General features: G+C 33.9%; 1 protein-coding gene across 2 annotated transcripts in view; it reads right to left on the minus strand.

The window, feature by feature from the left end:
* Positions 1–3,222: 3,222 nt before the first annotated feature.
* The window catches only part of BBS8 (tetratricopeptide repeat protein 8), an 88,556-nt gene continuing 69,866 nt past the window's right edge, over positions 3,223–21,912 (minus strand). The window contains exons 11-12 of one of the 2 annotated variants that reach the window (XM_085806533.1): positions 5,699–5,782; positions 3,223–3,488 (exon numbers count right to left, since the gene is read on the minus strand). In XM_085806533.1, coding sequence (XP_085662659.1) covers positions 3,372–3,488; positions 5,699–5,782 — 201 coding nt within the window. In that variant the 3' untranslated portion in view covers positions 3,223–3,371. Of the gene's footprint in view, positions 3,489–5,698; positions 5,801–21,912 lie in introns of those variants that run through there. The other variant, XM_085806535.1, reaches the window with a different exon arrangement.

Below are 21,912 nucleotides of genomic sequence, written 5' to 3' on the forward strand. Positions count from 1 at the left end.
CATTTTAAATTTTTAGCCTTTACTAAAGAAAATGTTTCATAGCACTAAATACAATTTATTGAACTAATTAAACATAAATTGTGCAAATTCTATTCTCCCAACTTCTACTGTTTTTCAGCATAATTATTCTTATTAAATTTCATTTGATCTGAATTAGCTTCTGATCTAAATTGCTTTAATCAGAGCATTTGCGGAACTTTTACGAAGATTCAATGAGTGTTTAAGAAGTTAATATTTATGTTAAATTTTGTTTTGCATCAACAGATTCAATGAGTGTTTAATAAGTTAATATTTGTGCTAAATTTTGTTTTACATCAACAAACACATCAATACATCATAATAGAGATGATTCTGCATTTAATAAGCTCTTCCCATTTAGAAGTTGAATGATAGAATAGTTTTTACTCACTATATTAAATTAAAGTAATAATAATTTATATATGCTAACAAAGATTTAATTACAAAAATGTAAAAAAATAAAAGCCAATGGTTCTGATTTGGTTGTCGACTCTCCCGATGTTTCAACACATCTTGATAAGTATCCTAATAGATTACTGAACTTCCCCATTTTAATATTTTTGCCTTTACTAAAGAAAATGTTTCATAGTACTAAATAAAATTTACTGAATTAATTAAACTTAAATTGTGCAAATTCTATTCTCCCAACTTCTACTGTTTTTCAACATAATTATTATTATTAAATTTTATTTGATCTGAATTATCTACTGATCTTAAATTGCCTTAATCAGAGCGTTTGCGGAACTTTTACGAAGACTCAATGAGTGTTTAATAAGTTAATATGTGTGTTAAATTTTGTTTTTTGTAAACAGAATTCAAGTTAATTTGGAGTTCTTTTGAAACAGCGTCGGCACATAGAGTTAAAACTTTTTGGAAGTTTATATTCCAAAGTTAGTAGCTAAGCAATAAAGCTATATACTAACAAACCAGTCATGGGTGAAAAATGAATTTAAGGTAGTTAAATTAATGAACATCATAGCATAAGCTAAGTCGCCTTAATCGCGCTTTTTAAAAGATTTGAATTAACCTCTTCTTAGACAAGTCAATTGTAAAAGCCTAAACTACAATACACTACTGATTATATCATGCAACTTCTTGAGTAATTATATTGCAAATGAAGAACAATAAAAGTGCATCAATACTCATCTTAATGTACATTGTAACAACACTGTTTGTATGGTCCTTTGCAATAACCCTATCTAACCTGCTTAATTGCAACAAATGGCAATAAGAAGGGGCGTGTTCTATAGAAAAAGGTGAGAAAGATGAACACCAGCCATATTAAGCAATGAATTTTTCTGTAATTTAATTATGAATGCCATGTAAAATAAAAATACAGTTGGTTTTATGTGAGAAGTTATAATACATATTAGACCTGTAGAATGACTAATATTGAACTTAATAACTCAATAGGGGAAAAGTTATGATAACACAGTCATCAAATTCTCTCATTTCATGAGGCTGAAGAATGTCTTAACACTTACTAAGGTTTTAGCAGGCATAATATTTTTCAGAAAGATATCAAGTTTTGAACATAAAAAATACTTTTTTGTTCATTATATGCTTCTTAATTGAAAGCAAGAGTTTGCTCCACTTGTGTATAAACACCCTTGCCTGAATATGTGCATGTACTGAGTTGTTGCAAATGAAATGACCGATTTTAAGGATGATATAAAATGTAGAATAATATCCGTTTAATCGAAGTAACTTCCAGCAGTTACCAACATGTGGTAAGGACATTTGTATCACATTTGTAAAATTCGATATCTCTGGAAATGATGAAGCTATCCATTATCTAACAAATTGATGAGTTATTGGCAAAGCATTTCTTGAGTGGAAATATGGCTCAAATGCCAAAAAAAGAAAAGATAATTTGTTGGGAAAGTGTCTGGAGAATATAGTCTTTTCTCAAGTATATATCATTCACAAGTGCACCAATAAATACGTATATTACTTGCAGAATATGAACTTTTCACCCACAGCCAAAATTTATTTCAAAATTCTTTTTTCTTTACTTCTTCGAAGAGATAAGCACATTTCTAATAGCATGCTTTATCTTCACCAATGAGTCTCTGAGACATCCTCTTGTTGAGCTTTCTTTATTTTTCTCATTATTGCCAAGTGCCATGAAAATAGTTTAAAAGTATACAATTGATGTCTGGGTGCTCTTTTGTATAATTTATCATGGATCGGATTTAATTAGTCATTCTTTAACTAACTCAAATCAATGGAGGAAGGGTGATGGTAAAGAGTTTCTTTTATAACCTCAAATGCCATTAGAAGAATTTTGGACACCAATGGCAAATGGATCTCTCGTTAGCTGTTAATTTCAATAAATACTTTATTTTTAATCTCTGTACTACAGCTGTTGTGGAATTTTCCAGTTTGAATTCTTAAAGATATAGCAACTAGACTAGGTTCCATGATTGACTTAATGTTGGTAGTATTCATCGATCAATGCTCATTTAACAAAGAAATCAAAGAGAAAAAAAAGCATCTGTTACATGACAAAAAAATTGCATAAAACTTAGCATATGCTAATAGAATAAAAAATTGCATAAACTTAAAAATTGCATAAACTTAGCATATGCTTATGCTTTCTTCTGCAACTAGTAGAAACGTCATTCAATAATCATTTCATTTGCAACATATGCCACATTTCTTGCTCAAAATTTTAACATATGTTCTATATTGAAAACATATTGCTTTTATTCTTTATCATAAAACTGAGAAGTATAGTTCAAAACAGAGCTATAAAATATATAAATTCATTGATAAAAATACTTTTTTAATCTAAATTCAGCCCTTCCAAAAAAGAAAAACCTCAATTAAAAATATATTAAAATATCAATTTTTAATTTTTAGATAACAGTTGTCTATTCACAATAAAGTGTGAGGGGAATGTGTGCTCCAGATAGTAAAAAGAAATTCCAAATATTTAGTTTAATTTATAGATGCAAATGGAATATGAATTAGAGAAAAAAGTAAAGGTTTTCTAAAATTATAATCATCCATTCTATGTGAATAAAAAGGGAAAATGATGTCAAAATATATTTTATGAATACAGAAAATACCACAAAAACAAAAATGAATTACAAGCAAAGTATTTATATTTTCTATGTGAATAAAAAGGGAAAATGATGTCAAAATATATTTTATAAATACAGAAAATACCACAAACAAAAATGAATTACAAGCAAAGTATTTAACAAACTAAACAGTTTTTATTAAAAGATCAAAGAGATAATTCTACATAAATTTTTAATAAGGAACATTTTAATTGCTTCAAATCAAGTGCATAAAGCCAACTTTTACAATATGTGACTAGAATATGATTGACACTCTTTAGATAATTATATAGTTGTAAATATATTTTTTATCTTTTGGAACAATTCCTTTGAATCTGCATGTTCTGGATAAGCTTCTAGTGATTTTTGAACCATGAAATAGGCACTCTGAAGATCACCTGTCTATATATATATAAAAAAATTAATAATAGCATCGAAGAACAGATGTATTAAGTCATTTTGCAAGACACTGTAAAAGATCCTAAATTAAAAAAAAATAGTGAAGTGAAGATATTTGTAGTAAGCACTGGCATGATAATTGTTTTAAAATGTATGAAATGCCTCAAAGATGCTAAAAATACATAACAAATCATAAAATACAGAACTAGTCATAAAACTGCAAGATATTAAGTAGGTTGGCTTGTCGTTTAAGTTTGTTAGGCATCCATACAAGGACTAATGCCTTCTTAGGGAAATTGACTTATGTTATTTTACACTTGAAGAAACTCTCATGCAGCTATCCCATTTGCCATGAGCTGAACTTGGGTTGGAATAACAATGTTCCGTAGCAGGCTCACTCAGTTCGCCACTATTAGTCACAGATATCAGAATACCTGCTGAATATAGTAGTATTGTTTATTTAATAAGCCAAATATGCTAAAGCAAAATTCACACTGGAAACAAAATTGTAAAAAACAAAAACTGTAAGAGAGGAGATTTTGAGATAAAAAGTCTACACATTTATAACTATGTGTGAATTTTCTGCTGACCAAAATAGAGATTTGTTGTCAACATAACTGCAAAATAAGATATCCTGAAATTAAAGTTTACCTTTAGTTTCAAAGATGAAGAGTTTGTTATAATCAGTTCTGTTTAAAAAAAATAACAAGAAAGAAATTAAACCATCATCCAAAATAATAACCAGTCTGCCATCTATTACTTCTTCCAAAACTTGACATTAAAATCGGAAGAAAGGCCTTTTTTTAATACATCCATGCACAAATTAGTGACAACTCTGGTTATGAGAGAACTTGTAGCAGTGCTATTGACCTGTTTAAAAGTACAACTGCAGTGGCAGAAAATAATGAGGTTCAAACAGAATTCAAGTAACACATATTTTGGGATAATACATCGGACTATCTGAAGTTTCTCAAGAGGCACCTGTTTCATTTCATTGCACTAAATCAGCAGCAGTTATTTCAGTTCTCTGCTGCTACAGTAGCAAGCTTTCTTAGAGTAAACAATGACGCTAGTGATCATATTCACGACTTCTTTAAGATGTTGTGAACCCCTATAAGAGAGATCCAAAGATCTCTACCCCTGTTCCTCTACAATCAACCTCTTGAGAGGACTTTTGGCTCAATAGTATATTAAAACTCCTCACACCATGAAAACACTATACACTTATAAACATCCATTTCTTTGGTGAAATTCAACCATGGAGCATAGATTACAAGAGCTGGCTCCCTATTAGCATGCCAACAAGCTTTCTTAAAGAACAACTGATGAAAACTTATTGAAACTCTTAATAATGAGAACTCATAATTCATTTCTCTTAAAAAAGTATCAATTAAAGATCTGTAACTGATCATTAAAATTCGTTTGATAGCTGAGTATTAAGATCTAAGGCACAAACAAAGGTATAGACTAGTCCACCATATTTCAAGGACTTTGAAGGAACTCCCACTTTGAGGACATTTCATAAATACAATACATATTGATTTAACAGTTTCCTAGCCATGCAGAAAATTTCAATATGTAATACTACCCTCACAACATTCCCTGGACCTTGGGGGAAAAAAAAAGCTTATGCAGAGAGCTTAACACTTAGATTCACACTTAAAAAAATTAATGAAGAAAAGTAACATCAAATTACCGAATCCCCACAAACCAGCCACCTCCAATTTCTCTAACTCAAATTTTTTTCACACATTCATTCTTTAGAGGAAATACATAACGAAAATGACCGGTAGTAGAGTTTTATATGCAAAAAATATGAAGCATAAAATCTCTGCTGTCTTGAAGAACATTATGATAGTGCTCATCAAATGGCAGAATGACACAGTTGCAAGAATGTACTTCAAAAGATCGGTCATTATTTCTTAAAAATACAGATACCTTAATGTACTGTAATATATACTACTGCTTACCAATGTTATAGACACATCTGAAATGGCTCTGCCCCAACTAATTCAAATAGTGGAGATTCTATTGCACTTATTTATAGAACACATATTTACAATTATTAATGCAATTTCATAACATTATTATAAATAGTTATCAGAAAGTCATAATGATTGCAATGATTTTACCTCTATATTTTTGTTCAAAGCAATAAAGTAGCTTATTTTAATTAGAAAATATTTATAACAATGAAGGAATATATTACATACCTTTTCAGCAAGAAGTGCTTGATTATAATGAGGTTCAAACAAATGTTGAGCAAGATTTGATGCAGCAACAAAGAATGCTTTGGCCTATACAAAATACATCCACTTTCGTACAAAATTATTTATAAATATTTAAATTGAACACAAACACACAAATAATAATAATAATGTAGTTAAAGCTAAGAAATAAAGTTGCATAAAAATTTCTGGACTATAATGGATAAAATAAGTTCTGTAATGATGTAGTATGAGATCTACTACTTTTAGTTAGTAAGTTATTTCTTAAAGACCATCAATAATATGCTATTTTTTAATATGAAAATGAATGCTAGCCGGACATGCTTTCTGATTACACTATGAAGATGTGCAGTAAGGAGGAAATAGAAGATATGCAATAAGGATAAAATACCTTAAAACTAAAAGTGGTAGATTGCATACTGCATCATTATTATAAAGTTCTGTGCTTTATTTAACAGAATACAATGTTACTTCAGGAATTTTGCCATCTCATTAGAGTGTTAAAGCTTTATTTTGAATACCTACCACTCATGTTACTAATACACAATCAAGTTCCGGTTATTTTAGCTAATCTCACCTGGTTGGCCAAAAAAAAAAAAAAACTAGTCAAAAAATTGTTCAGTGTACAATAAAAGGAGTGTCTCTGCTTCATTGTTGACCTGGATTTCATTTAATGTGAATCACCACACTGCAGTCTACCCACCTGGGCAATTTGTTGACTACATACCAAGTTATATTTGCCAATGACATGATGGTTTGTTTGTTCTTTGTTCCTGTAACAATGTTCAATTTACAGTGCATTTACGATCTTTATTTTTGTATTTATGTACCCTGCTTTGTGATATGTTGTGCCAATTACCAACATTTTTCATCAGGTTTGATTGTCCTTTATCGTACACACAGTATAAATTTCTAGTTTGTTAAAGTTACTGGTATGCAATTTTTGAAATAATGAATGTATTATATTAACTGGAAATGTTGTAGTTGTTACTTTCAGTGTAAGCCAACATTCCTGATCATCCAACCAGTCCATGGCATGTTTAAGTTGGATAATCAGCACTCTAACGTATAAAGAAACATATGTTATAAAATGAAATCATTATTTTTATAACTGTTAAAAATTTATATTCTTTAAAAAGAAAGAGAGAGAGAAAGAAACGGGGGAAAAATTAAAACATAAAAAATTCAATAACATTTTCATAAGTAAAATGTTTTTAATAATTGAATAGTTTAAGACAAATAGTAACCAATAATTCATTTACTACATAGGATATGAAAGAGAGTAAAAAAATTTCCTCCCCATAATATGTTATTTTTCAGACTCAAAGATTTTCATATAAAATTTACATTTATAATCATTTAACATATTGAAAACAATTTCTTTCTGCAGAATAATACACTCATGGACTTACTGCTAACATTATGAAAGAAAAAAAGGTAATTAAATGGTTTATGATCAAAAGTTAACTAAAAGCATTAAAAAATAACAGAAGGATAATGTGTTCATTAAAATCGTTTTTCTACCAAAATTACCTTTTCTACCCCCAAGCAATAAAGTCAGTACCTAGTCCACTCTGCTTTTGCTATTGTACTGGGAAAGTAAACATGGTGTACAATAATACTACAAGGAAAAAAGTATTTGATAATTTATATTTAATAGTGAAGTAAGTTAATGTGGAAATTTTAAATAAATGAAAAAGTATTCATTAAAGCCTGTTTTTTCCTTACTTAAAAGAAAGTATTAATTTATATAATATTTTATCAAAAGTAGTCAAAATATAGTAGAATAAAAAAAAGAAAGAAAACTTAGGGAAATCGTTTTCAAATGCTAAAAGTGAATGAATAATAGCAAAAATGAAACATAAAATACCCTATGGTTCATTTGTTTCTGCTGAAAAATAATTAACTTTTTTGTAAAACTGTTATGTTTGATTTTATGAACATTCAGATTACTTCTTTAAAAGCATGTACAGTCAACTCCTGATAAACTGCGCCCTGCCATTAAAAAAAAAAAAAAAGAATGAAAGCTTTTTAAATTTTATATTACGCCCAAGGGGCCATTTTTTAACTTTTTGTGTGTTGCCTTTATTTATTAAATATCATGTTCTTTGCACTTAAACCATAAAATTCAATTCAACAGCAATATTGCAAAATACTTGTAAAATCAGCATACCTTTAGAATTTCCAATACACAGTCTCGCGTACTGGAGATAAATTCCCCCCGCACAGTGTTGCCGTTGCCCGCTTTGAAATCGTTGAGTTTGTTAATCAAAAATTTGTTAAAATGTTACAAATTATGAAATCGCTAATAAAACAAATTCCAGACTCCAAATTAGGGCTTCCAGATGCCCATATTCCGTGGAGGATTCTGTTATTCAAAATTTGTTGGCTCTCGGTATCATTGTTTTATCACAATGCAAGAAACATACATACATTTATGCAGATTCTGCATGATTTAATTGCCTTAAATATAACACAGGGCAGTAATATTTGGTGGCAACAATTTGAAAAGTGAACCAACATTTAAAGTTTTCAAAGCAAAATGCCAAAACGAAAATGCCTTTGGGCTAATAATAATTTAAATCTGAAGGGTTAAGATTTTAACGTTCGCTCAAAAGGGCTCTTTTAAAGTTTAACATGATTTATCAGCAGACCCATATGGAATAGCAAAACATTTTATAGGATATAAGATGAATATGTGTATACTAACATGGGGACATTATACATCTTCTGTATATTTAAAAAGTGAAAAAATATTTAACATAATTCTATAAAAATATTTAATATTTTTAATTAGACATATCATGAATTAAATGTATTTTTGTTTACATCATTCAATTTAAAAAGTAAAAAAATAATAGTTTTGAGAATTACATCTATTGCTTTTAAATACTTTGTTTAGCAGTAGCAGATAGATTAAACATGAAAGAATAATATCTTATATTTTTCCATTTAGTAACAGATATGAATGAAAAGTGAAACAACACACCTACAGTGAACTATATAAAATCAAGTTTCCAGACTAATAGCCCATTTCCCCCCCCCCCCCTTCAAAACAATGGAAGATACAAGGGAAAGAAAAATGCATGGGATAACAGCACTGATAGCAAATGATGTCAGAGTAATTTATAACTTAACTGCTTTATTTCTAATGATATTTATTTTTCAATATTTATGGGTTTTCTTTTCTTTTTAACACTGATTTAATGTACATCACGAAAAGAATTTAATCTCTATATTACACTACTTGAAAATACAAGGTGTATTGTTAAAATTGTTTTCCTGTTAATTGAAATGCGGATTATTCCTTTTTTTTTTTAACTGCTCTTAGATTAACAATGTTAGTTAACCGTAGATCTTGTCCCTGGTATTACCACAGTGAATTTGGGAACTGACTGTAAGTACTCTTAAACAGTAATCTTTATAGCATCACATAGGAAATTCAGAGAAGTAATAAAACATAGTTATTTATTTCAACTTTTTGTATTACAGTCAAAAGTTGTTAATTCGGACACCCATAATCCGGAATGATCTATAATCTGGACCTCAAAGCTACAAACTTTCTGCGCATGCGTCAAGATCTTTACGGCTGCGTGTTGGAAAATATGATCTATTGTAACCCTTTTTCTGCATCATCTCTCCTCCTTGAAATGATTCTAATTTTTACATAAGTTATATATAGAACATCTAGTTTAGTTCTTATTTTAAAGGGATATAGTAGTTACTTCTACTTCGTTTTTCACTGCCACTGTTTGTATTAAGATAGGACTATTTCAGCCTAATTAAGATGCAAAAACGAAACTTGATGTTACGTCATCTGGAAAGCCGAGTCGTGCCGATAGCTGATTGGTTGCCGTGAGATGACGTCATGTCTACTTCAGGTATAAGTATCTCGCATCGCTCTGGCAAAGAAATTGTGCTCATTTATGTTAAAAGGACATTTGATTCATATCTGAAAAGTGCAGAAAATTGTGATGGAATGGAAAGTGTTAAAGTGATGGTGAATCTACCCAACATTGGGGATGTCACTTTCTGTGTGGTGTATAACCGCCCTGGGAACAAGCTCAGTGCTGAAATTCTGGATAGACTTATTAACTCAGACTCCCCCACCTTTCTAGGTGGCGATTTAAACGCCAAGCATCTCGACTGGGGATGCCGCAACTCGAATTATAATGGACGCATAGTGCATGATTTTGTGTGTAATTACCCAGTCTTTCTGCATGTGCCGGATGAGCCTACCTATAGGCCAAATATACTCAACCATCGGCCTGACATTCTGGATATTTTTATTACGACGTTCAATATTCCTATGGCTATTACGGTAACATGTGACATGTCTTCTGATCATGTACTTGTGCTTGCTTACCTTGGAGTGGAAAATGCTAAGAACCTACCGCCAATTAAGCATACTGATTGGAATCTTTATCATAATACTTTGATGACCACTGATTTTAATTGTGACTCGTTACAAAGCACTTCGGATATTGAACGTGCTATAACAGACTTTACTTCGTACCTGCATTCTGCTAAGTCCCTAGCTACGACTGAGGTTGACCGTGTCAGACACGAGCACATGCTTCCTGTCAATATTCGCGAAATAATGTGCTTTCGAAATCATCTCCGAAAGGAATTTAATCTCACCTGGGATCCTGCTATCAAAACTCAAATTAACAGGCTTGATGGAAAATCAAGCAAAAGATTCAGGACCATCGTTCTAGCTTATGGCAGGATAAGAGGGAAAAGATCAACGACGAACCTGGCGTCATACAAGGACACTAAAACGCCCCTGTTCTGCCAGAAAACCGCTTAAATGCGATAACGGATTTGCTTACTCCGATCAAGACAAAGTGGAACTTTTTGCGGAACACCTTTCTAAACAGTTCATTCCAAATTCCTTCCCCTCAGATCATAGTTCGGACATTCAAGTTTATTACCTTAACGATGAATGGCTGCACTCCCCTTCTACGGAACCTTCTATCAAACTAACCACGCCGCACGAAGTGCAGAACATTATTAAGGGACTTAAATTAAAGAAAGCTCCAGGAAAGGACAAGATCACGAACCAGATGCTGAAAAACATGCCTTTTAAGACCGTATGCAAATTAACAGGCATTCTCAATGCATTTTTGTACCAAAATTATTTCCCGCTTTTCTGGAAGCAAGCAAGCATCCTGATGATTCCTAAGCCAGGGAAAACACAGGATTACCCGGAAAACGTTAGACCCATCAGCCTGCTGTCCTCCATAAGCAAGATTCTGGAACGTATTATTCATCTCAGAATGCAAGAAAACTTGGACCTTTCTCGTTGATCACCAGCACGGTTTCCGGAAAGGACTTTCGACCACAACGCAGTTAGTCAGGCTCACGGAGTTCATCGGCGCAGCTATGCACAACAGAATGAGTGTTGCTATGCTGATGCTAGACGTGGCAAAGGCTTTTGACCGCGTCTGGCATCCAGGGCTAATCTATAAGCTAATTCATCTCGGTTTCCCCAGAAATCTGATACTCATTATCAAGTCCTTCCTTGAAAATAGAACTTGCACCGTTGGAGTTGGAAATGCAACTTCATGTGTCAAAAATATTTACGCAGGTATTCCTCAAGGGTCAATTTTAGGCCCGCTTTTTTACATCATCTATACCAACGATTTCCCTTGCTTTTCCGAGGATACAAATGTTCTCGCAGCCAGCTACGCTGATGATCCAGCGATAGCCACCAAGTCTCTAAACCCAGAGTATGCCTTGTCAAGAATTCAGGCGAAAATCCCTGCTATTGAGGGGTGGGGCAGTCGCTGGAAAACGTGCATTCAGCCAGAAAAGTCCAAGATTCTACTCATTCGAAATCGCAGACAGAGGAAACGGGTCAGAACTGAGGTTAAACATTTTGGCAAAATCATCCCTACAGTTGATAAAGCTAATTACCTGGGAGTTACCCTTAACAAGAACTACAATTGGAAGGATCATATGCTTAGAGTAAGCGGAAAAGCACACGGGATCATTTTCAGGCTTTTTCCTCTCCTAAAGAATGAAAACCTCACCCTCAGACTGAAAAAGAGGATTTATGAAACTGTAATCCGACCCATTCTCACGTATGCTTCCCCAGCCTTGGCAAACTACAAAGCAAACGAAATTAGCAAACTCCAAGTGCTTCAAAATAAGGTGCTAAGAATCATCACAAAAGCTCCTTACTATGTTCGGAATAGGACTCTCCCCTCCGACTTGAAAATAGATACAATTCAGGACTACCTCAGCAGAATAAACAACAACTTTTTTAATAATATTATCAATGTGAATCCCGCTAATTTCACGGACATTCTTATCTACGAAATCCTGGCTGAAGACAAAAACCTCCGCCCATTTGCCGCCCACCTCTTGAGTTCAGAATTCTAAGTTCCAGTTTTCTGGTTTTCAAGCAGCATCGATCGGGGTCAGTTTCTGGGAGGGTGACCTCCCACGTGACTGGCTCCGACGAATGAACAGTTAGTATTCGGGCTATCCTACACAGGTCATCCGAAGTTTCTTTCTCCGGCCCCTGCTTGGCGGATTCCATCCAAGATGTAGCAGTACAGGAGCAAAGTGCTTCTTTTTCTCTTTTTCTCTCTTCAGCACACTTCTACCTCCACGAGAGAAAATTTCTTTCATGTTTCTACTCTGTCAGGCCCCACATGGGATCACATCAGGAACTGGCAAGAGCAGGACTTTAATTTCCTGCTGAAAGCCAGAATAACCGCAAAGTTCCAAAGGCAAAGAAATTGCAAAACTTATTTTATGAGTTCTCTCATTTATTGATCTCGCCTTCGGGCGCGGTGTATTTTTAAATACACCTCTTAAATTTTTAACTTTATGGCCTATGGTAAAATGATAATATACTGGTAAGAGCTCCTAGTAGCTAAAGCCAGCAGTAAAGATATGATCCAAGATCCAAGCAAAGAATCTCTAAGGAGATCCTTAGAGATTCTTTGGCTCTGGCTCATTCCTTCTAGTTCCTGTTTCTTTGCTCCTTTGTGTGCAGTTTCCAGCCCCCATTGGAAGACGATATTGCGATGTGTGCAGTTCGGTGATAAGTGCCGTGGTTCCAGTCTACAAGATGACTTTTCCTGGATTCTCAAAAGAGGCTATGATGTGAGCGACTGCCGTGGGCGGCATCCATGTTCTTCATGAAGGCGGCATTTAACACAAGTTAGCGGCGATGTTTTTCTAAGCTGTGATTCCCCGTGTTTAACTACAGTGAGCGGCGTTTTGCCGGTTTCATGTGCTCTGAAGGATTTAATTTTAATTTTTCAGGTACCTTCTTGACCATGAAGCATGGACTTACTGATTGTGTAGCGAATTTCATTATAACCGCGTAATCTCTGTTTGGTGATATGTTTTTTTTTTTTTTTTTTTTTTTTTTTTTTTCCGTATTGAATGCCAGTATTTGGATCAGGTAAAATATTATTTAATAGTGTAATATTCTTTAAAGGGAAAACCCTTGGGGTTAATGGATTATCAACTAAGTGAAATTTTTGATAATGATTGTTATATATTTTTTTAAGTTTCTGATATTGTTTAAATTTATTCATTATGTTTTTATTTATATATATTGTTAATAAATTGGTTAAGTTTAAAACCTTTTTTTGTCTTCAATATCTGCACAGCACATAACCTTAGGGAGCTTCTATTGCTACTGCTGCTAAATGTTTAATTTTACAACTTTAAACTTTGCGTTTGCATCACTGCGAATATGCGTGTGCGCATGCGCATAATACGTTTACGTATGCGCGTATAATGTATAATGGACGGTATGAGCTCAGCTAAAATTATCTAATTCAGTTAAAGTTGCATATTGCGTTGTTCCTTAATCTTCGAATTGGATCCGGCTTATTATTTTTTGCAGACTGTTAGAGCAATTTTATAAAAGTAAGCTTGAACTTTCGATTATGTCAAATAGAATTTCCAATATATATTTACTAATATGTAAAGGATCTACAAAGCGAAAGTATGTTACGAAGTCCATTAAACAAAAAGTGGAATTGCTGCAAAAAATGGATGAAGGCATAATCCTTTGTTTATCTAACCATTCCGAAATCTGTTTATCAATTTCACGCTGCAGGGGGGGGGGCCGCGGCGCGCAATGAATTGGAAGTTGATCTGTCAGCACTATCCTTATCTTCAGGGCAGATGTTTTTGTTTTATTTGGCTTATAATTCCTTACTAAATGTAGTATTTCATCTCGATGTACTCCGTCTTTGATATGATTTAAATCAAATTCCTCGTCATTATAATTCGCTTCCGATAGTGAAGAAAGTGATACAGAGGTTATTGAAAACGAAAAAATTTCGATTGACAAATTAGTCGGTATTCTTGACACAGCGACTTCAACAGCGGAACTTTGTAACTGAAGAAGAAATTATATCTGTTTATAGAATTAAAGAGAAAGTATTATCACATAAAACGAAACAACTTACATGGAAAGAAATGTTTAATAAAGTAAACAAACAAATATTAAGCTCTTTTTTTTTTTTTTTTTTTTTGTAAATTTTGATACCCTTTAGATCATAATTGTTCTTTATTTCATAAATTACGGTTTCATATTTTTAATTTTATAATTTCTGCATGCCATCTTACCAGATTTAAACTGATGATCTATAACCCGCAAAAATCGATAATCCGGAATTGCCGAAGTTCCGACGAGTCTGGATTAACGACTTTTGACTGTATTAATAATAATTATTTTTCAAAATTAGAAATAATTCTTTCCTTAGTTTTGAAAACTTTGTCTAAAATTTTATTTTTGTTTGTATTAGAAATAGTTTTCAATTCTTAACTTAAATTCGCTTAAAAGGATTTCATCAAAAACAGTTCTTGTTATTTTCAAAATAAAGTAACAGTTTAAAAATTTGATAAGAGTTTTTAAAAGCAATCCTAGAAGAAACTTATCTTTCTTATAAACGTCAAGTTTTGTTTATTTATGGAAAATTGTTTTTTAATTACGATAAGTACTCCTTAAAAAGCACGCCTCAGTGCAACAACTATATTTCATCTAATTTCTTTTTTACTACCGTGTATATTCAAGATCTAAGCCAGCAATGGCTAAACAGCTCGAAGATCCCCGAGTCTTCAGTTAATAGATTAATGGAAACTCCTAAAGAAAATCTTCATAATCATGCTAAGATTGTGTTGACTGCCAAATAGATTACCAAGGTATCCAAGCTTGAAAGTTTACCCAGCAAAATTACAAAGAAAAAAAAAAAAAAAAAAAAATGACTACGATTGAAGCAGACGGCTTCAGTACTCCAAGGAATGTTAATAAAAGATCAAAAGCCAGTTCTTGTACAGTGGGAAGCTTTACAAGATAACAATTATAATGCTCTAAAACCTGAGGCTGACATGGACTCAGAGCACAAAAACTGTGATCAAAATGCATTTAATCAATCTAAAATGGTAGCAAAATATATCCCACCCACAGTTATTTCAGACTTCTCAGCAACTGGGAAGAAATGAAAAAGAAAAATTAAAGATCATGAAATAGCAAAAGTCATAGGGAATCTAAAAGGAGATACTCTCTGAATCAGAGTTTTGGATCCCAGTGACTACCAAACAGTCACCAGAATGCAGGAGTCCCTTATCATTCCATTCTAATGAATAGTAATAAACCAATTAAATTGCCACGAAACTCAAACATTGATCTGATGAAAGAAGAACTCATAGAACTCAATATCCCAATCATTAAAAATTAGACAGCTAAACCAAATACAAAGATGGAACAACTTTACCCAGTTTTCCTCAGAGAAGTCATGCAAAATGAGGAGGAAAAACAAATCTACAAAATTACGATGCTTAAGAGATCTTGACATACACATCGAACCCTTCAGGACCAAATCGGTCCTACTCAATGACACAAATGTCAGCGGTATGGACACATCTATAACATGTGTTTCAAGTGCGTTGATTTCCACAAAACTTACTTGTGCAAAAAAGACAAAAAAGAACAGACCTGTGTGCTGTCCTATACATGTAGCATCCTATACGGATTGTAAAGAATACTCTAAGTTATCAAAACAGGAAAGAACTACTGAAAAAAAAATCAAATTAATTCAAGTTAAAAAGTCTCCAAATTCTCGACCTAACCTGGAACAAGTAAACACAACATCTTAGCTATAACACATGATAACATACGGAATAAAAAGGAACAAATAACAGACAAAAGTCCCTTCTTTTTTGACTGGCTGAAAGCTACTACAGCTAAGGCCAAGGAATTATTTCAATGCTTCAAAGCATCTAGATCACTTATGGAAAAGATCGAGATAGACATAAGAACCTTTTCAGTTTTACTAAAATCACGACTTTGAATTTTAATGCAAAAAAACTGCTGATTAACAAGAATGAAGCAATTAATTGCTACTCAAAACCTTGATTCAACATAAATGGGTTGTAAAGACAACATGAAGTAATTAATTATTTGAGAAAACAGAAAATTGATATAATGCTTGTTACGGAAACTAAGCTTCGACCAAGCGAGAAATTCAAGCTTTATGGTTATAATATTATAAGAAATGATAGACAACGTAACAGTGATGGTGGTACTGCACTTATTATTAAAAATCATATAAAGTTTTCAGTTTACAAGCTCCTGCCTACTGTCCGGATCAAGAACTGTGTAGCAATCATCTACAGTAGCACAAAGAAGGAGTTTTTTTCGTAGTAGCTTACAATTCATCTGGAAATATAATTAATCACCAAGATTTCCTAAATTTTACCATCTCGGATTCCCCACCATAACTGCAGGAAATTTCATGCCAAATATCTTGAATGGAATTCCTACTATATAAACTCCAATGGAAGGCGTCTGAAAAATTTTACAATCTGAGAATTCTAGGCCCCACTTGCCTCAGATATCATCATATAGAGATAACTGATGAGCTTGACATCACTATGAAACACATCTATCAAACCACTTTTCTGGGAGATATCAAAGATCTCTCTTCAGGTCGTTATCAGATAAATTTGACTTCTGCTGTAACCATCTCTATAAAAATATAGAAATAGGACAAAGTGGAAAAATTTCAAAATATCATGAAAAATATCAATAGCGCTACACATCTTGATAACCGTGGAAATATAGGAAACTCCATTTATCATCTCAGGAGGAAAACTAACAGTGCTCTCAACAACTCTGTAACCTCAGTTCCTTTTAATCACTCCCATACGCTTCCTGAATTTATTAGAGATAAAAATCAGAATGAAAAATCGACTAAGAAAACAGTGGCAAATTTTCAGAGATCTTGCTACAAAGACAAAATTAACTCTCTTGCCAAAGAAATTTCTGACACTATTCAAAATTACAGATTAAGATGCTGGCAAAATCTTCTTGAAAATGTTGAGTTTACACATAACATCGTCTGGAAAATTGCCAATTCCATTAAAAAAGAACTTGCAAAATTCGACCCATTCATCACTTGAGACAGATTATATACACTCAGAAGAAATTACTGCAAATATCATTGCATCAGAACTAGTGAGCATGTTCATCCCAAACCGTGCTATCATCTATGAGCATGAAGAAGAAATCAATAACTCTATAAAATAACATCCTCAGCAGAGAAGTCTCCAATTACATCACTTCTATCTCTCCCAAAGAAGTAAATACTATTATCAGGAAACTTAATACTAAAAAAGTGAAGGGTTTCGGTAACATAAGGAAATCTCATTAAAAACCTGCCCAAAAAATGTATTGCCCTTCTCACTAATATAATTATTGTTTGCATATGACATTGGTATTTCTCACAAGAGTGAAAACACTCTATTATCATCACATCACCCAATTCCGAATTAACTTCCAGTTACAGACTTATCAGTCTGCTTCTGTGTAAGATTTTTGAAAGAATTCTCAATTCCAGGTTCACTGAACATCTGGAAAAATATGATCTCAATCCCTGTGAATTTGGTTTTAACAAAGGTTATAGCTCCATCTGCCAATTTCTCAATATTATTGAATTTATTGCCGAAACATTCATTAAGAAGTCAGCCATTGCTGCCTGCTTTCTCGAATTTAAGATAGTTTTTGACAAAGTATGGCACAAGGGTCTGTTCCCAAATTAGCAGAAACTTATTTCCCACTTAGCTTTAAACTCATTAATTCCAACTTAAAAAAGTAATGTACTAAATAAGTTGTGTGGAGAAAAACTTTTTTCTAAGTTTGGCATCAATTTAGGTAACCCAGAGGGTCTATTTTAGCTCCTATATCACTTACATATTGTTACGAATTTGGTATTTAAAAAGCTAATGTTAGTTCAATTATAAATTAAATGGTTTTATTTCTCGCGCAGTGCAGCGCGTGACGAATATTAAAAGAAAGCTAAGCCGGAAAATTGAAAATACAAGAGCGCGTACATTAAATAAATAAATATCTCTTTTCGATTTCGAGAAAGTACTGGAAAATTCTAGCGCGTGATTTTAAAATCTTATAAAAGGAGGAAAACATCTCAGTTTGCAGTAGTTGCTTAGTTTGTTGTTGTTTAGAAAACTGCTCTTATTGATTGTAGCAAATTCGCGGATTAGCGTTCTTTAGCTGTTTTGAATGACGTTCTATTGGACATTTGAGTAGTTAAAAGATAACTACTGTGAGATATTGTAATACTGCACAATAATTTGAGAAAATTTAAGCATTTTTGTTGTGATAATAATAAATTTTTGTTCATTTTTCATCGGACTTGTGCATTCATTTCATAATGAACCCGTACGCACGCAACAATTTTTGGTGTCAGGAGTGGGGTTTGAATGCCAATAACAAGAGCGATGGAAGAGCAATTAAGGCAGTTGATCTCAGCCTTTGCCTCGTTGAAAGAAGATATGAAATCTAATCAGGAAAGGATTGAAGCGGGACAAGAATCCGTTAAGGAAGAGATGAAGGCCATTCAAGCTGGTCAATTAACTTTTAAAGACGAAATAAAAGCCGTACAAGTAAAGATTGAAGAAAGTCAATACGAAATGAAAAGAGAAATTGCCTGCATAATAGAAACCAAATTCGATGCTATGGAAGGCAGAATAGATGTGGTTGAAAATAAAGTTGGGCAAATTGAAGAAAAAGTTTCTTCCGTAAAAGTTCAAATTGAAGAAAGAGTTTCTTCGGTGAAAGAAGAAATAGCAGAAAGAGTTTCTTCTGTAAAAGAACATATAGAAGAGCGAGTTTCTGCCGTCGAGCAACAAATTGATGATAGGGTTTCAGCCGTTGCAAAAGAAGTTGACACTTTAAAGAAGAGCATAGCGAACGAAAGAAGCAATTCTGAGGGTTTTAAATTCTTACCGATGCCTGCTCGTCCATCTCTGAAGCTATCCACATATGATGGGAAGACATCCTGGCAAGTGTATAAAACACAATTTTCTATCGTTTCAGATGCGAATGGATGGGATTCCCAAACTAAGGCCTGTCATCTCGCTGCTTCTCTGAGAGCAGACGCAGCGGATATCCTGCAGACGCTTCCAGAAAACCAAAGACTTGACTTCGAAGCTTTATCTGGCGCATTGGAGCTGCACTATGGCGAGAAATGTTTAAAAGACTACAGCAGGCTTCAATTAAAATCCCGTCAACAAAAGCCCACCGAATCACTTCAGGAGCTCGCCACGGATGTTGAAAGGCTGTCACATCACGCCTTTTCGGAGTGCCGACAGAAACAAGGGAAATCCTGTCCCTGCAATATTTCATCGATGGAATCTGGGATCCCGAAATACAGAAGGCTCTACGAATGGCAGATGTAAAGGATGTAAAAAGCACTCTGTTGTACGCCATGAAATTGGAGGCAGCCCAGCAAGCAACTCTTAGAGATTGCTACCCAGTCAGAGCTGTGCGAGTCCACGACCCAGGGGACCAATTGATGGCTCGTTTAGATGATTTATCCAGACAAGTCGATGCTTTGATACGGAGTAGCAGTGAGAACAAAGTGGCTGTAAGATGTTGGAGATGTGGTTCTGAAGGCCACCTACGAAGGAACTGCAGAACTCCCCAGAGCACGGAAAATAAGGCATACGATTTAAACAGACAATTAAATGCCACGGGAAGGAAAAGGAGTGACAAGAAACCAAAGTGCTGGAACTGTGGAGCTGAAGGCCACGTACGAAAGAATTGCAGAACACCCCAGGGTACGAAAATTGAGACAATTTCTGAGCAACAACGCAGGAAACAAATTAATGACCATATCAAGGTACGGAGGTTGCCAGATAATGAAAAACCCTGTTTCAAAGCGCTTAAGATCTCTATAGTGAGTGGCAACAATAACGGACTGTCCATCAATGGGAATATCGATGGAGTTCCTTGCAATATGATCATTGACACAGGAGCTAATGTTACCATCATTAGGAAAGATTTAGCTGAACAGTTTAAAGATAAACTTATTTGGATGCCATCCTGTGTTACCCTTCAGACTGCGTCTGGTGACAAGATCGACATAACTGGGAAGTTAAACGTAAACATCACGTTTGGAAGTGCCGCCTACCATCACACGGCATACGTGGCGGATATTACAGATCCATGCATACTCGGATTGGACTTTTTAAGGAAATACAATTTTTCCTTAGATTTCAAAAACAATAAGCTGCTTTCAGCATCTGATGGCATGACTATCCATCCTCAAAAGGGATCCTCGCCTGGAAATGCCGAAGCCTTGTCCGAAAGATCGAGCTCGGGAAGCTGCCGAAATCATACTAGGGTCGAAAAGAAACGCAAGACTACCAGCTATTCTCCATCTCAGAAGCTCTTCGGTCGAGACCTTCATCTGCCTTGTGACCGCCTGTTTAGTCGCCCTACGGATGCGCCTTCATCTCCTGAGGAACACATCCAAGATGCCCAGGCCTGGTTTGAGGGGATGCACCGTTCTGCGCGAAAGCGAGTCAACTTGGCGACGGAGAAAATGAAGACCAGATGCGACACAAGAGCTACTATACATAGATCCAACAAAGGAGACAAGGTGTGATTATGGAACCCGATTTAACGAAAAGGACTGAGTCCTAAATTACAGTCACCTTCGGATGGTCCATATACAGTGCTGAACACGAATGACGTCGTGGTTCGGACCCGTGAGTCTTCGAACTCTTACGACAGGTTAGCTCATTACTATGGCCATAGTACGTAATGTAAATAATTGTAAATAGTATAAGACCATGGTCTTTTTGTTTTTAAATGTATATTTGATTTGATTTGTATTTGATAGCATTTGATTTGTTTTATTTATTGCATTTATTGTTCATGTTGTTCATTATTGTAATGTAATGCTTATTAATGCATGTATGCCACAGTTGTAAGTTTAGCTTCCTGTCCAGGGATTGTACTGCCCGGGACGTGCAGTCCTTAGGAAGGGGGCAGTGTTACGAATTTGGTATTTAAAAAGCTAATGTTAGTTCAATTATAAATTAAATGGTTTTATTTCTAGTGCTGTGCAGCGCGTGATGGATATTAAAAGAAAGCTAAGCCGGAAAATTGAAAATACAAGAGCGGGTGCATTAAATAAATAAATATCTCTTTTTGATTTCGAGAAAGTACTGGAAAATTCTAGCGCGTGATTTTAAAATCTTATAAAAGGAGGAAAACATCTCAGTTTGCAGTAGTTGCTTAGTTTGTTGTTGTTTAGAAAACTGCTCTTGTTGATTGTAGCGAATTCGCGGATTAGCGTTCTTTAGCCGTTTTGAATTACGTTCTATTGGACATTTGAGTAGTTAAAAGATAACTACTGTGAGATATTGTAATACTGCATGATAATTTGAGAAAATTTAAGCATTTTTGTTGTGATAATAATAAATTTTTGTTCATTTTTCATCGGACTTGTGCATTCATTTCATAACGAACCCGTACGCACGCAACAATATTTATAAATGAATTTCCAATTCCACTCACATTAAAGTCTTAAAATATGCAGACAACATTGCAACACTTGTGAGATCAAAAAATCCTCAGCTTGACAACCATAATCTTCAACTATATGTGAAATAGTTGCACACTGGTGTAAACTACGGAAAATGCATTTACATTCCTTCAAGCTAATGTGTTGCTCTCTAAAGAATATCAGGATTAATATGGACATTGTCATTGATAGCAATATACTTCCTGTGAAAAACTATTAATACTTTGGAGAAATTATCAACAATTGACTAAATTTCAAACATAACATCACTGCTGCTTTAAACTAAGCAAATGGAGCTTATATATCCATTTATAATGTAACTAGAAAGCC

This window comes from Stegodyphus dumicola, chromosome 12 (assembly GCF_044657685.1).
Source record: "Stegodyphus dumicola isolate Sdum_Otavi_A_Nest chromosome 12, ASM4465768v1".
Classification (NCBI taxonomy): Eukaryota; Metazoa; Arthropoda; class Arachnida; order Araneae; family Eresidae; genus Stegodyphus; species Stegodyphus dumicola.